Consider the following 16,691-nt stretch of genomic DNA (forward strand, 5'->3'; position numbering starts at 1 on the left):
TGATTGGGGGGGGGAGCAGGAGTGGGGAAGTCCGGAGCTGCAGGGCCGGCGTTAAAGGGACTAAGAGATGATGGTGCCGGAGGGTCCCGCGTTTGGGGGAGGGAGGAAGAAAGAAGAGTAACCGAAGCATTGGCAATTTGGGGGGAGCAGGTGTGGGGAAGTCCAGAGCTGCAGGGGAGAGTGTTGCTGTACCCAGCTGGAGGGAGAAGGAAGTTGAGGGAGGGAATGAAAGGAGATGCCAGGGCTTGGAGGGAAGGAGGAAGGTATGCCAGACTAAGGGAAAAGGAAGGGGGAGATCTCAGAGCATGGAGGGGGAGGGAAAGATGGAAGGAAAGGAGAAAAATGCCAGAGAATCAGGGAAGGGCAGATACCAGACTGTGGGGTGCGAAGGAAAGAAAGGATAAGAGAGAGATGCCAGAGCATAGGGGATGGGTTGGTGACAGAGAGAAAAAAATGGAGAGGTGGCAGAGCTGAAATCAATCATGTACAAAGAAGAGAAGGGGCACAGGATAGATAGTTATGAAAGGAGCATAGAAAGAAGGAAGATATTGTATGGAAGAGAGAGAAGGCAGACATTGGATGGAAAGGGCAGAGAGGGCAGTGACTGGAAGGGGCGAGACAGAAGGTGAACAGTAGATGGAAGGGGTAGAGAGAGGGACAGACACTGAATGAAAGTGTGGGAGAGAGGAGGGACAGCCACTGAATGGAAGTGTGAGGGAGAGGGGGAGCAGACGCTGGAAGGAAGTGGGGAGGAGAAAGAACAAAGGGCACATGCTGGATTGAGGGACGAGTATAGAGTTAGATACTGGAAGGGGGTGAAGGAAAAAGGTGGCAAGTTTTAGGTAGTAAAAAAAGGATATTGATGAGAGGATAGTAAGAACGTAATCTAGACAGATGCAGAAAATAAATTGAAAAGGAAAATGAGGGGGGAAAGGGATTGCAGAGGAGAGGTGTGGGAGAGGGAAGGAGAGGAGAGAGATGCCAGACCAATGGGGGTGAAAGGAGAGATGGAAGGGGAGGCATACAGCTTCTGGAAGGGGCATAGAAGGAGAGAAGATGCCATATAGGGGAAGAGAGACGGCAGACAGTGGATGGAAGGAAGAGAGTTACAAGAAGATGAGGAAAGCAGAAACCACAGAAGACAAAGGTAGAAAAAAATCTTCTATTTATTTATTGCTTTAGGAAACATGTGTCACTGTTTCTGTGGTGTTGCATTGTATGCAGAGTCCAGTTTCTTACTGGTTCAATTTAACCTTTGTCTATGTATTTCTATTTTATCCCCCCTTTTACAAAACTGTGGAACGTTTTTTAGTGCCAGCCGTGGTGGTAGCAGCTCTGATGCTCAGAATTCTATGAGCGTCAGAGCTGTTACCACTGTGGCTAAAATCCACACTACAGTTTTGTAAAAGAGGGAGGGGTTAGTTTGTGATTACATATTCCATACTAGGCGAAGGTGTTTTCTGTGTCCTGTGTGTTCGAAAGACATGGTGTTTTGTTAGGATTGACTGCAGGATTGATCTGTACTAGTCTGGCTTGTTTAGTTTTACAATGGGTGTATTGCTGTTGTACTGCTCACTGCATATGTAAGATGCTGCCTTTTCCTAGATACTCATGTGTGACGTGTGGCTTGTTACTAAAAATCATGTTTTCTGTACAGATGGGGGGTGTCAAAAAATGATGGGCCCCGGGTATCACATATGCTAGGTACGCCACGCTAATCGAATGCCACAGGATCATCAACTCAGGATGATTTGCAATCCTGTGAATGACTCATACAAGAGCTCCTTCTTCAGCCACAGTTGGACTAATGCATCCAACCTTGCACTTTCAAGCTCTTATTTTCAGCTGTAAAAGCGAGCCACCTTTGTATTTACTGATGAGGCCATCAAATCCCTCTGTGGATGCCCCCACTGCTGAACAATGGAGTTGAACGCCTGGGGGGACAGTAACCATTCATCTGGGTAGAAAGTCTGCCGAACAAAATTCCCAGGTACTCCAGGTGCTGAGTTGGCTCCAGCTGACTCTTCTTGAAGCTGACTATCCATCCCAGGTCCTGGAGGAGTTGGACCATTCTTGAAACTGCCCATTCTCCTTCTTCCCTGGACAGGGATCTGATTAGACAATCATCCAAATATGGGTGCACTTGGATTCCTGCCATGTGGAGGTGTGCTGCTGCCACAACCATGAGCTTGGTAAAGGTGCAAGGTGCCATTGCTAGGCCAAAGGGGAGTGAAGAGAACTAGAAATGCTGCTCCAGCACATAAAACCACAAGTACCTCCTGTTGGCCGGAAAAATGAGAATGTGGAGATAGACTTCCATTAAATTATTTATTTATTTAAACTAGTGTTTAAGCTCATTACATTAATGGGTGCTAAAATATATATATGTCTGTCTTTCTTTCTCTTTCTTCCTTTCTTTCTGTCTCTCTCCTTCCCGCTATCTTTCTTTCTATCTCTTTCCCTCCCGCTGTCTGTCTGCCTTTCTTGCTGTCTGTCTCTCTCCCTGGCCCCCTGTCTGTCTTTCTTTCTGTCTGTCTCTCTCCCTGCCCGCTGTCTGTCTTTCTGTCTCTCTCCCTGCCCGCTGTCTGTCTTTCTTTCTGTCTGTCTCTCTCCCAGCCCGCTGTCTGTCTGCCTTTCTTTCTGTCTGTCTTTCTCCCTGGCCCCCTGTCTGTCTGTATTTCTGTCTCTCTCTCTCTCTGGCCCCCTGCCTGTCTATCTGTCTCTCTCCCTGCCTGCTGTCTGCCTTTCTGTCTGTCTTTCTCCCTGCCCGCTATCTGTCTGTCTTTCTGTTTCTCTCTCGCTCCCTGGCCTGCTGTTTTTCTTTCTGTCTCTCTCCCTGGCCCGCTGTCTGTCTTTCTTTCTTTCTGTCTGTCTCTCTCCCTGGCTCGCTGTCTGTCTTTCTTTCTGTCTGTCTGTCTCCCTGGCCCCCTGTCTGTCTTTCTTTCTTTCTATCTATCTGTCTCCCTGACCCTCTTTATCTGTCTGTCTTTCTTTCTGTCTCTCTCCCTGGCCTTCTGTCTCTCTGTCCTTCTTTCTGTCTGTCTCTCTCCCTGGCCCCCTTTGTCTGTCTGTCTCCCTGGCCCCCTGTCTTTCTTTCTGTCTCTCTCCCTGGCCCCCTGTTTGTCTGTCTTTCTTTCTGTCTATCTCTCTCCCTCCTGCTGTCTGTCTGCCTTTCTTGCTGTCTGTCTGTCTCTCTTTCTTCCATCTCTCTCTCACTCTCTCTCTGGCCCCCTGTCTGTCTATCTTTCTGTCTGTCTCTCTCCCTGCCCGCAGTCTGCCTTTCTGTCTGTCTCTCTCCCTGCCTGCTATCTGTCTGTCTTTCTTTCTGTCTGTCTGTCTGTCTCCCTGGCCCCCTTTGTCTGTCTGTCTTTCTTCTGTCTCTCTCCCTGGCCCCCTGTCTGTCTGTCTTTCTTTCTATCTCTCTCCCTGGCCACCTTTGTCTGTCTGTCTCTCTCTCTGGCTCCCTGTCTGTCTGTCTTTCTGTCTGTCTCTCTCCCTGGTCCCCTGTCTGTCTGTCTTTATTTCTGTCTGTATGTCTCTATTCCTGGCCCCCTGTCTGTCTCTCTTTCTTTCTTTCTGTCTCTCTCCCAGCCCGCAGTACGTCTGTCTTTCTTTCTCCCTGCCCGCTGTCTTTCCGTGTGTCTGTCTTTCGTTCTCATGCACTGAGACGCTTCAGCTCCAGCCCCCTTCTCCCACCTACCCTTAAATCACTCCTTTTGCCTCCTCCCCAGCCTGAACAACCACCAACTACAGTCTGGATGCTGAGCGTCAGTATGCCTGCTTCCATTATTTTTGTGCTCTCCTTGGTCCTGTTAGACAGAGTGAGGGCGAGAGGGGGAGTCGTCGCTGCCTCCGTGCATCTGTGCTTAAGGTGTCTACGCATGCGCAGTAGAAGGAGCCAGCGTCGTTGAAGGAGGGCGATAGGGAAACCACCGCTGGCTTCTTCTACTGCGCATGTGTAATACGGAAGCACGGATCATGGAGGCAGGGATCACGCAATCTGAAGTGTGCATGCGCACTAAGGGTTTTATTATGATAGATATTTATACCCTGCAAATCCACAATTCTAAGCAGGTAACAAAATCATTACATACATAATAAAACATATTAAAAACTCAAAATTACACACAGTCTCAAAAACGAACCCTGTCCTGGAGGCAAGAAACAGCACCACTGCCGCTATGACCGACCAAATGGTCTCCAGTCGTCTAAGCCTTTCTTTGGCACGATGAAGCATATGGAGTATCTGCCTGAGCTAGATTCTTCATCCGGGACTGGCTCTATGGATCAAAGATCCAATAGCCTTTGCACCACTGCCGGCCAGAGAATCTACAAAAAGGTCAGATGTGAGGCACAGAACTTGATTTTGCAACCTTCTCAAACATCTAGGACTCAATGGTCTGTGCCAATCTGAGCCCAGACCAACCAATAGGCAGACAGCCTGATCCCTTTCTGGGGGGGCTTGGCCTCTGTCCTGGCATCATTATGCTTTCTTGGAGACTGGAGAGGGACAAGAGCCAGAGGCTTGCTGTTTTCTGCCCCTGGCTGAAATTCTGCCATGACCCCTGAAAGGACCTCTGCATCGCTTGGCCTCCCGCATAAGGACTGAATCTTCAAGAACTTTGAAAATTTCCACATCATGGACTCTGAGCCATTTGGGGTCTGCTGTTCATCAAGGCCTTAGGTTGATGGTCCATAACACTGGCCATCAGGTCATCCATACCCTTGCTAAATAGCACCTGCTCCTGAAAGGGAAGCCTGCTCAGTGTAGTTTTAGAGACTGAATCTCCTGCCCATTGTCTGATCCACAGCTAACACCTTGCTCATGACTCTAATGATGTCATACAAAGAGTCCGCTATATAATTCATCCTAGATAGGAGCATTTGGGGGTCTTCGTCTTAACTCTGAGGCCAGGACTCGAGACTGTCAGGTGTGGCAAGCATGTGCCACAAAGGAAGCCGTGTCTGCTGCTTTAATCCCTAGGGCCAAAATTTCAAATTGTCTCTTGAGGACCACATCCACTTAAGGTCCTGAGTATCCTTTAATATCACACCTCCTTCACTAGGCAATGAGGTTCATTTGGTGACCTGCACCACCAGTGAATCCACCTTTGGCTGAACAAACAGTTGCTGGAAATTCAGAGCCATGGTGTAAAGTGATTCCAAGTGGTCTGTGACCAGCTTTGAAATGTCCGGATGGCAAGGGAAAGAACGCAGTCGGAGTGACTGAGCTACCGTATTTTCGCGGATATAACGCGCACCGTTGTAAAACGCGCACAGGGGTATAGCGCGCAGAAATCACGATGATATGTACAAAAACTTTTCTATACCGCGCTCAGGCATATAACGCGCATGCTGCCCGACTCTCCTCTGGCCACCCCGACTCTCCTTTCGCTCTCCCCGACTCTCCTCTGGCCACCCCGACTCTCCTTTCGCCCTCCCCGACTCTCATCTGGTTGCCCCGACTCACCCTGACTTTCGGTGCACTGCCCCGACTCTCCGTGCCTGTCCCCCTTGAAGTCCTGTCACCCTTGAAGGTCTGCCTGTCCCCCTTGAAGATCTGCCTGTCCCCCCTTGAAGTCCTGTCCCCATCCTGAAAGCCTGATGCCCCCCCTCGACGTCCGATTCTTCTCCCCCCTCGGCAGGACCACTCGCACCCCCACCCCGAAGGACCGCCGACTCCCCGACAATATTGGGCCAGGAGGGAGCCCAAATCCTCCTGGCCACGGCGACCCCCTAACCCCACCCCGCACTACATTACGGGCAGGAGGGATCCCAGGCCCTCCTGCCCTCGACGCAAACCCCCTCCCCCCAACGACCGCCCCCCCCCAAGAACCTCCGCCCGTCCCCCAGCCGACCCGCGACCCCCCTGGCCGACCCCCACGACACCCCCACCCGCCTTCCCCGTACTTTGTGTAGTTGGGCCAGAAGGGAGCCCAAACCCTCCTGGCCACGGCGACCCCCTAACCCCACCCCGCACTACATTACGGGCAGGAGGGATCCCAGGCCCTCCTGCCCTCGACGCAAACCCCCCTCCCTCCAACGACCGCCCCCCCCCAAGAACCTCCGACCGACCCGCGACCCCCCTGGCCGACCCCCCCACCCCCCTTCCCCGTACCTTTGGAAGTTGGCCGGACAGACGGGAGCCAAACCCGCCTGTCCGGCAGGCAGCCAACGAAGGAATGAGGCCGGATTGGCCCATCCGTCCTAAAGCTCCGCCTACTGGTGGGGCCTAAGGCGCGTGGGCCAATCAGAATAGGCCCTGGAGCCTTAGGTCCCACCTGGGGGCGCGGCCTGAGACACATGGTCGGGTTTGGCCCATGTGCCTCAGGCCGCGCCCCCAGGTGGGACCTAAGGCTCCAGGGCCTATTCTGATTGGCCCACGCGCCTTAGGCCCCACCAGTAGGCGGAGCTTTAGGACGGATGGGCCAATCCGGCCTCATTCCTTCGTTGGCTGCCTGCCGGACAGGCGGGTTTGGCTCCCGTCTGTCCGGCCAACTTCCAAAGGTACGGGGAAGGGGGGTGGGGGGGTCGGCCAGAGGGGTCGCGGGTCGGTCGGAGGTTCTTGGGGGGGGGCGGTCGTTGGAGGGAGGGGGGTTTGCGTCGAGGGCAGGAGGGCCTGGGATCCCTCCTGCCCGTAATGTAGTGCGGGGTGGGGTTAGGGGGTCGCCGTGGCCAGGAGGGTTTGGGCTCCCTTCTGGCCCAACTACACAAAGTACGGGGAAGGCGGGTGGGGGTGTCGTGGGGGTCGGCCAGGGGGGTCGCGGGTCGGCTGGGGGACGGGCGGAGGTTCTTGGGGGGGGGCGGTCGTTGGGGGGGGGGGGTTTGCGTCGAGGGCAGGAGGGCCTGGGATCCCTCCTGCCCGTAATGTAGTGCGGGGTGGGGTTAGGGGGTCGCCGTGGCCAGGAGGGTTTGGGCTCCCTCCTGGCCCGATATTGTCGGGAAGTCGGCGGTCCTTCGGGGGGGGGGGGATGTATCGGACGTCGGGGAGTCGGCCGGGCAAGAGGGCTTGGGCTCCCTCTTGCTCCGATCGTGGATGCGGGTGCGGGTGGGAGCGCGTGCGAGCGGTCGTTCGGGGTGGGGGTGCGAGCGGTCCTGCTGGGGGGGTGAATCGGGCGTCGGGCGGGGTGGGAACTATGTTAAAAAACTTTTGTATACCGCGCTCAGGCATATAACGCGCGAGGGGTATGCGCGGTACGTAAAATCACGTATAACGCGCGCGTTATATCCGCGAAAATACGGTACTCATAACTAAGCACTGTGACAAGGGGGCTAGAGGAATTTCCAGCTTCAATTCTCGCAGCGGGTATATATAATATCTGAGAACACAGAGGCTTTGAACAGCCAGTGCTGGGGATTTAGCCAGCCAGCGCTTGGGCTCTCCCCCCTGGTCAATGGCCACTACCACTTCTTGATTGCTGTTCTCTTGCAGAGAAACTGCATTTGACCAAGTCATAAAACTAAAAGGAAAAAGTGGACGAATATCTAATATATCAATACCCTTGTTATGCAAGAATAAAAACCAGCATAAAACCAGCTGTAACTATAAAAATAAACTATTATATGAGTGTATTAAAATATGCTCAGAGACCCAGAGATTCTGTGAGATATTTATCTCGCATTTAAAGCCTTACCAACCAATCATTGCATATTTTGAATTTTAGTTGAAAACTAACATGCGGTTATAACCATCAAAAAAAAAACAACTTATTTTAGAAATATCACACTTGTGGGGTCCCAACATGGACCATATTTCGTTTCTACTTCAGGGGAACCCCAAATAGGTCTTTACATCAAGAAAACAGGGTCCCTATAAAGCAAACACAATCAAAACTGTAAGCACAAAAATTAAATAAGTATAAAAACTTAAATACTGCACACTTCAATATAGCTCTTCAAAGGTTCCATGCACTGAAAAACAGCGCATTGTGCAGTCGCACCTGCGGTCTCTTCTATTCTGAAAGATTCAAAAGAGAACACCACGTGTGACCACGGTGGTGTTTTATGGAATGAAAAGGGGAGAAAATGACATTATGCTTTTGGATTGGTGCATACAAATTGATAGGAACGTGTTGCTGGAGTAGCTTCCTGGGAAGGAGGCGAAGATCAAAGTTGATTGACAGTAATCTGCAAGCAACTTGTGGGTTCAGATGCTTAACTCTGGTGTTTAGGACTACTAGACACATTTCACTAGAACAGCCTTTATGGATTCACCTTCTAAACTGTGGAAGCATATCGCACAAATTCACTCAAATGAGATAAAACAGTATGAGAAACTGCATCATGCAAGAGAAAGAGTGAATTTGAAGAATGTCCAGGAATAAAGTACAACATACACTGCACAATCAATCGTTTTCAAGTTCAAGCACTACAGAATCACCAGCATTTTGAAATTTGATTATGGGCATTCTTCCAAATCAGACAGCTACGAGTAGAAAGACTACTGTTCAATGGATTGATGGACATTTTCAAGAAATGAAGATTAACTTATTTGGGAACTGGAAAATTGTTTGTATGCATAAACTTGCATATTATTGGAGTTGGTTCTAGGTGCCTATCTTTTAAAGGGACAAAGGCGCCTATGTAGCCTTTATAAAATAGGTACCCTCTTATAAAACTACTCCCACTTTTACTAGCAAATTGAGTATCTGACACTATCATCTTTGAAGGGGAGCATATGTAGAAAAAATATTTGATTTATTTATAGACTGACATTTTCAATGACTGCTGCTAACCCTGAGAACTCAGTACAGGTAAAGTTAGGTTCAAGTAAATTGCAGTTGTACAAGTTGTGTTTTTTAAGTTAGTTACTAACAGCAACGAGCGAGCCAGCTGAGGTAGGTATAGTCATTCTTGATCTTTTCACTCTGGATCAGTAGAAATACCTGGACATATAAGAGGCAAGATGTTTAGTATATAGCAGTACTGTATAGTCTATTTTTTTTCTGCAAAGGAAAACAATTAAAGTTTTTCTTAAAAGACGAAGTCTAGCTGGGTAAGATCTCCTTAGTTGGATTCTTTTTTTTTTTTTTGATATTATTTTTTATTTTCAAGTTTTACATAAAGTGTACATAATATTAAAATACAATTGATGAATACACAATATCACTTTTATATCTAATACATCATATTCTAAATATATTTTTATCCCCTCTCCCACCCCCCACCCTTCTATTACTTTTCTATCATATATTACATATTATATATTATATTAAATCATATTATGTAAAAATTATTTTCACTACCCCCCCTCTATGTGTGTCACAAAGAAGATATTGAAAAGAAGAAGAGAAATCCTGCTATTTATTCATTACAATATTTTGTCAATGGCCCCCAAATTTTTATAAATTTAGTATATGTCCCTCTTTGTATTGCTATTGCTCTTTCCATTTTGAATATATGACATATTGTATTCCACCAAAATGTATAATTTAGGTTATTATAATTCTTCCAATTGTTGGTTATATGCTGAATGGCAACCCCTGTCATAATTAATAAAAGCTTGTTATTTTCTGGTGAAATTTGACTTTTTTTTCTCATCATCATTCCAAATAACACTGTATCATAAGATATTGCTATATAATTTTCCATCAATTTATTAATTTGTGGCCAAATTGTATTCCAAAAACTTTTAATGTAGGGACAATGATACAGTAAGTGATCTAACGTCCCTGGTTCCAGATTACAGTGCCAGCATTTATTGGACTTAGAACTATCTAATTTTTGCAAACGTGTAGGGGTCCAAAAAGCTCTATGTAATAAAAAGAACCAAGTTTGATTCTATCGAAAAAAAAGAAAAACAAAAACAAAGGGATTCTGAACTGTTTCTGAACCATTTTTCCCATAATTCTGGTGTCATCTTCTAGACCAGTGGTTCCCAAACCAGTCTTGGGGGACCCCCAGCCAGTCAGGTTTTCAAGATATCTCTAATGAATATGCATAAGAGAGATTTGCATACCTGTCACTTCCATTATATGCAAATCTTTCTCATGCATATTCATTAGGGATATCTTGAAATCCTGACTGGCTGGGGGTCCCCCAGGACAGGTTTGGGAACCACTGTTCTAGACTAACCAATTTATTAAAGCACACACTTTTGAGAACCAGAGTTCACTTTGTCAGATGCATGGTCCTCAAATGCTTATGCCTCAATAAACTGGTTAGTCAGTTGACATTTGCCTCTGTCAATTTTTCTACACATTTTTAAAGTTTTGTTTTCCAAAATGCTGAGGATATCCATTTTTGGGGTAATTGTATAAGGCATTGAATAATGTTTTATACAGAAATTGCCTTTTATAAAATTACCCAAATAGGAGTGTGCAGCAGAGCTCCTATGAATTCCAACTGAGGTGATGGGCTCAAATAAGACTTGTGATGTCCACAACCTGAATGGCTGTGTTCATTGATTCTTTGGCACATTTCTGAGAAGTACTTTTGACTAATCATCCAGATAGGGAAAAGGCTTGAATAGGTGTGCTGCTACCATAGCTAGGCATTTTGTAAATACTAGAGAAGTTGACACTAGGCCACAAGGCAGTATGCAGCACTAGAGGTCGTATTTTCCTATTAGAAATCTGAGATACAATCCAAATCAAAGAAAGTATCTCAAAGTGGGAATAAGCTTCCTTTAAATCCAGCAAACACTGCCAGTTTTCTTTATCGAGGAAAGGAATTAAAGTGCTCAAGGAAAGTCTTTTTTTTCAAGGAATTTTTCCAAAGTCATTAGGTCTAGAAAAGAGAGAGAGACCCTGGAATAAAATTCATTCCCTCTTTCTCCTGGATTATTGAAAAAACACATAATTGAAAGGTATTTTACTCCCTAACATTGTTTTAGATAGCTTCATAACTAAAAATCAGTTCTTCTATGTGCATGTCAAGTACTAAAAAAAAAAAGAGTTTAATAAATAGTCACTCACCTCTTCCGCCTCTTTGTAATTGCCAGCAGCAGCTTTGGCTTGGGCATAGTTGAAGTTAAAGGTGTCATCATTATAAAAATAACTCTACAACAAAAAGTATACATAACATGGAAACAAGCTTAAAAATAAACAAACAATAGATGCTGCAGGATTGGGAAAACTAAACATACAGATGCTGCAGGATTGGGAAGCATCAGGATAAAGCAAACCCTGAAGCCACAGCATGATGGATGAAATGTCGGTTCTACCTGACAAGACGCAGCGAGACCAGGAAACCTGTAACAAGCATGATTCCAGCTGCGGAAACCCTGAGAGAACAGAAAGTATAAACTCTGACTGAGTTGTCAAAACCACTGAACATCCAGGAAGATGCTTGTGGCTTACCTGTGATACAACTTCTGTGCCTTACTAGGTGTGCATTTTCTCTAAGTTTGCCTAACCTGTATTTCATCACTTTTTTTTTTTTTTTTTATCAATAAATGTTTATTAAAAGATTTTGGGTATAAAAATTATACACACCAGAAATTGCATAGCAGAGACAACAGAGTTGCAAACAAGCATACAAAACCACAACAAGAGATCTATAAGTCTCATAATGCTCCCCCACCAATACAATCATCAAAAAGTGCTCCCAACCATACCAACAATCCCCCAATATAAAGCAGTAACCCAAACTCCACTATGTCCCCCCCACCACCCAGCCCTACCTCTAGCAAAGAGGGACTCCCTGTTGGTTCTGCAGGATAGTCCCCCCCTCCACAATCCCCCCCCCCAGAAAGAAGCTTAAAACAAAGATTCGATTCTTTCAAGGATTCGTGTCCAAGTCCGTGTGTAAGTATAGTAGTAACCATGACGCTGTGCAATAGACAGTTCCATGTGATAAATAAATTTAAGCTTTAAAGTCCAATCTAATTGAGTAGGTGCCAGTTCCTGCTTCCAATGAGCAGCAATCAAGCACTTGGCTGCCGCCAAACCCCAGCGTCTAAGTTTAGTTTGCCAGGCATATAAACACACATTATAGAGGCCCAACAAACATCCCTGTGGAGAAAAGGGCAATAAAATTTGTAACAGTTGTGATAAACATCCCACGACCTTCCTCCAGTAAGGCTGTAGGATAGGGCAGTCCCACCAAATATGCAAAAAAGTCCCCGAAGCCAACCCACATCTCCAACACAATACCGAAGCACCAGGGAACATTCGATGTAGTCGCTCCGGCGTGTAGTACCACCGAACGACCACTTTATAGGCATTTTCCTTAATAAGTGCACAAGAGGATGCCTTGCCCACTTCTGTAGTGATCAGCGCCCACTCCTCAACCGAGAAGGTACAACCCAGATCCACCTCCCAAGCCCGTTGGTAGAGAGCCGGAAAAGAAAAGGAGCCCCGAATATACTGGTAAAGAACAGAAATCGGTTTAGGAAGGTTCCTAAGGGTGACCCACAAGTGAGCCAAGGGATCAAGCGACTGAATAGGCTCCCGATCCCACTTCTGAGAGTGAAGAAAATGACGTATCTGAGAATAGGCCAGAAAATCTCCTTCGGGCAAGGCAGCGCTAATTCTGAAGGTTTCAAAAGACACCAGGACCCCCTTCTGAAGCACATCCCTAAAGGTGTGTAGTCCCAACTGCGCCCAGCGCACAAAAACAGAACTCTCCCCACCGGCCGGGAACATGGGCTCCTCCCGCATCGCACCAAGCACCGATGGGACCACCCCAGCCCCCCAACGCTTTCGAGTGACACACCACACTTTCACGAGATGGTCCAAAAACGGATTCCCCGGAACCGCCACCGTCCGGACTCCCATGGACGAGGACCAAAGCCAATGTTTCAAGCAGGGACGTCCCACAAAATGCTGCTCTATGCGTACTGCCAATTTGAAGTCAGCGATTTCCCAATCCAATAGAAGCCGCAGCTGAGCAGCCCGGTAATACCAAAACAAATTCGGCACCGCCCGCCCCCCTTTGTCCCTGGCCGCCCACAACGCAGCTCTAGAAATACGAGGGGATCTCCCCTGCCAAATAAACCGAAAAAACAAAGTATGCAACTGTTTCAACACCAATGTGGGAACAGAAATCGGTAACGTTTGAAAAAGAAAAAGCAAGCGGGGTAAAATATTCATTTTTAAAACTGCAATGCGACCCCACCAAGACAACCAAAACCCATTCCAGCGTTGAATATCAGTCCGGATTTGGTGAATAATCCGAGCATAATTAGCTGTATACAATTGGGATAAGTCCACCGGTAAACGAATCCCCAAATAGCGGATAACCCCAGGAGCCCAGCGAAAAGGAAACCGGGCAGCTAATCTACGTTGATCCTCTGCCCCCAAATTTACACTCAATAATTCAGATTTATCCATATTCACCGTAAACCCCGAAACCCTCCCATAGTCCAACAAAAGATCCACTAAAATAGGTAACGAGTCCTCCGGTTCTCGGACATACAATAACACATCATCGGCAAACAGTGCTAAACGATGTTCCATATCCCCAATCATCACACCTAATAAATCTCCATGTTCCCTAATACGAATGGCCAGAGGTTCCATAGAGAGAGCAAACAACAGAGGAGACAAAGGGCAACCCTGTCGAGTGCCTCTCCCTATGGAAAAAAACTCGCTATAAACCCCATTTGCACGCACTGTGGCTCTGGGGGCCGCATAAAAGGCTTGCACCCAGGCCAAAAAAAAAGCTCCCAACCCCATCCGAGTCATCACTTCCCACAAGAACTCCCAGTCCACCTGATCGAAAGCCTTCTCTGCATCGATTGCCAAAAAGGCAATCTTAGCAGAGGACCTCTGCGCCGCCCACATGAGATGTAACGTCCGTCTAATATTATCACCGACCTGCCGCCTTTGAACAAAACCCGATTGATCCAAGTGCACCAGAGAGGGCAGTACCCGTCCCAAGCGAAGCGCTAAGACCTTCGCTAAAATTTTTGCATCCGTATTCAATAATGATATCGGTCGATATGACCCACACCCAGTAGGATCCCTACCCGGTTTAAGCAGGACCGTGATCCCGGCCTCTCCCATAGTAGAGGGCAACGATGAACCACCCCGTATCCCATTCGCAACTCGAACCAACAGCGGAGCGAGAATCTCCCGAAAAAGTTTATAAAACCGATTAGTATACCCATCCAGGCCAGGCGATTTACCCAACTTCAAATTAGCAATGACTCCCAGGACTTCTCCCAATTCAATAGGTTCATTAAGCAGATCTCTATCCACGTCCGAAAGCCGAGGAAGCCGCAACTCCGAGAGATATCCCTCCAGAGCCATGGCCTCTCGCCCCCCGGATTTCTGATACAAATCAGAATAAAATTTAAGGAAAACCGCACTAATAGCCGAATCCGAACGATGTACCGTACCCCGCGAATCCCTTATCTCTGTAATAGCTGCTCTCGCCTGCTTCAGCTTAATAAGCCGAGCCAAACGAGAACCCGGGGTATTATTATACTCATAAACCGTTTGACTCAACCGCTCTCTCAAAAACTCATATTCCCCCATCTGCAATAAAGAAAGTTCCGCCCGTACCTTACGAAGATGTTCAAACACCAAGGGGTCCTGGTGTCTCTGATGCTGCCTCCCCAACCGCTCTAACTGTTCATGTAATGCCAATGAACGTTGTGCCCGTAGACGCTTACGACGAGCCCCCCACTTAATGAAAATACCCCGCACCACCACCTTCAGGGCATCCCACAGAGTCGCATCGCTTACCGTATTATTATCATTAACCTGAAGGTACTGGTCTACCGCCACACTCACCTCCCGAACCACCACAGGATCTTTCAATAAAGACTCATTGAGTCTCCAGAAGCGCCGTCCCTCCCCAGCCCAATAACCCGTACAAGCCACCCATACTGGCGCATGATCGGAAATTTGAATAACTCCTATTTCAGCCTTTCGAATCCCCCCCCACGAATTACGATGGGTCCATAGCCCGTCTATACGTGCATACGATTTATGTGCATGGGAGTAATGAGTATAGGAACGCTGTGTGGGATGAGACAACCTCCAGCAGTCCACCAAGCCCAGAGAAGAGAACAAAGACAGTAAAGCCCGTCTAGCAGCCCTAGACGGAGAGCGAGTCCCACTTACAGAATGATCCAAAACAACATCTGGTGTAACATTAAAGTCCCCCCCAAGGTACACAGACCCCTTCACCAGACCAACCAGATCGGCTTTAAGAGACCCAAAATAGCTGGCCTGATCTGCATTGGGGCCATACAGATTGATAAGAGTGATGGTACGACCCTGTAACGTAGCCACAAGGGCTAAACATCTTTCACTTTTTTTTTTTTTTTTTTTTTTCGGTAATCTAGCATCTGTGCATTGTTCTTATGTGCTTATTAATTTATCTACTGCTAATAAAAAACTAATGTTATTTTTATAATACTTGGGCCTTGTGTCTGTAACTTGTCAGTTTAACCAAGGTTGTAAGCTTTGATATAGGAACCAAGGAACATATGATATCTAAATTCCAGAGCGAAAGATTAGGTTCTTACCTTTGCTGCTAATCTTTCTTGTAAATCCGTACTTTATTCCGGGACCAAATGTGTTATTTCCATCTACCCACCAGGATCTGTAAGAAGCCTCAAAACTTCAGAGGCTTTTACCTCCTCCCCCTCACACCTTATCACTGAGAATGCTCCTGTGTTCACCAGTCAGTCTTAAAGTAGCCAGAAACATCTATAGAGGATAATAACAAGAGAGAGAGGAACAGGGAAACTCCCCAGCAATTAAATCAATTATAGTAACAAATGCAACAACAGCAACAATGAAAAACGAAATAACAGGTTATAAAACACTGGAAACCTGAACGACAAAGCAGTGCTAAAGGGAGACACAGCCTATACTGTCAGAAGGGGGTGCCTGAATCAAGGCCCCCCCCCCAAATCAAATGCTAAACCCATAGTAATGGCACTCTTATAAAGGCAGGTCAGGAAACAGAAATCCAGCTTACCAGTACTTGGAAGGCAGACAATCCGCAAATCAGCAAGTATAGGGTGGGTCCCCGGAACAAAGTGTGGATTTACAAGAAATAAGATTAGCAATGGTAAGAACCTAATCTTTCGTTCTTGTACAATCCCACTTTATTCCAGGGCCAGTGTTAACAGAGCAGTCCCGAAAATCAGGGTGGGACTAATGAGCCCCCTGCTTGGCCGCCATATTGATCTTGTTAAATTTGGTGAATGTAAGCAATGATGACCAGGTAGCGGCCTTGCAAATCTCATCCAGAGAAACAACTGGCGACTCTGCCCAAGAGGATGAAATACCTCTGGTTGAATGAGCCCGCACCCCAGGGGGGGCTTCTTTCCAGCCGCCACTTAAGCCACGGAAATGGTCATGTGAATCCACCTGGAAATGGTAGCCTTAGAAGCTAACTTACTGTTGTGGGCCGGAATTACCAAAACAAACAGGTGGTCAGAGAGGTGAAACTCATTGGTGACCTCTAGATACAGCAATAAATTTCTGTACACGTCCAAGAACTGCAACACTCAGTCCTGCTCCCGCGAACCAGAGGAAGCAAAAGTAGGAAGCTGGACTTCCTGATTTACATGGAAAGCAGAAACTACTTTCAGAAGAAAAGAAGAAATAGTACGCTGAATTATAGAATTCGTAATATGCAGAAAAGGATACCCACATGAAAAGGCCTGAAGCTCAGAAACCCTATGGGCCGAAGCAATCGCCATCAGGAAAACCGTCTTAACCATGAGGTCCATCAGAGATGCCTGCTGCAAAGGCTCATATGGTGGATGAGCCAGAGAGTGGAGA

General features: G+C 47.1%; 1 protein-coding gene across 1 annotated transcript in view; it reads right to left on the minus strand.

Annotated features, from left to right (window-relative positions):
* TTC26 (tetratricopeptide repeat domain 26) overlaps window positions 1-16,691 on the minus strand; it is a 155,477-nt gene that overhangs the window by 36,401 nt on the left and 102,385 nt on the right. Inside the window, exons 14-15 of the mRNA XM_033933397.1 lie at window positions 10,917-11,000; window positions 8,816-8,885 (exon numbers count right to left, since the gene is read on the minus strand). Coding sequence (XP_033789288.1) covers window positions 8,816-8,885; window positions 10,917-11,000 — 154 coding nt within the window. The remainder of the gene's footprint in view (window positions 1-8,815; window positions 8,886-10,916; window positions 11,001-16,691) is intronic.

Source organism: Geotrypetes seraphini, chromosome 2 (genome assembly GCF_902459505.1).
Source record: "Geotrypetes seraphini chromosome 2, aGeoSer1.1, whole genome shotgun sequence".
Lineage (NCBI taxonomy): Eukaryota > Metazoa > Chordata > Amphibia > Gymnophiona > Dermophiidae > Geotrypetes > Geotrypetes seraphini.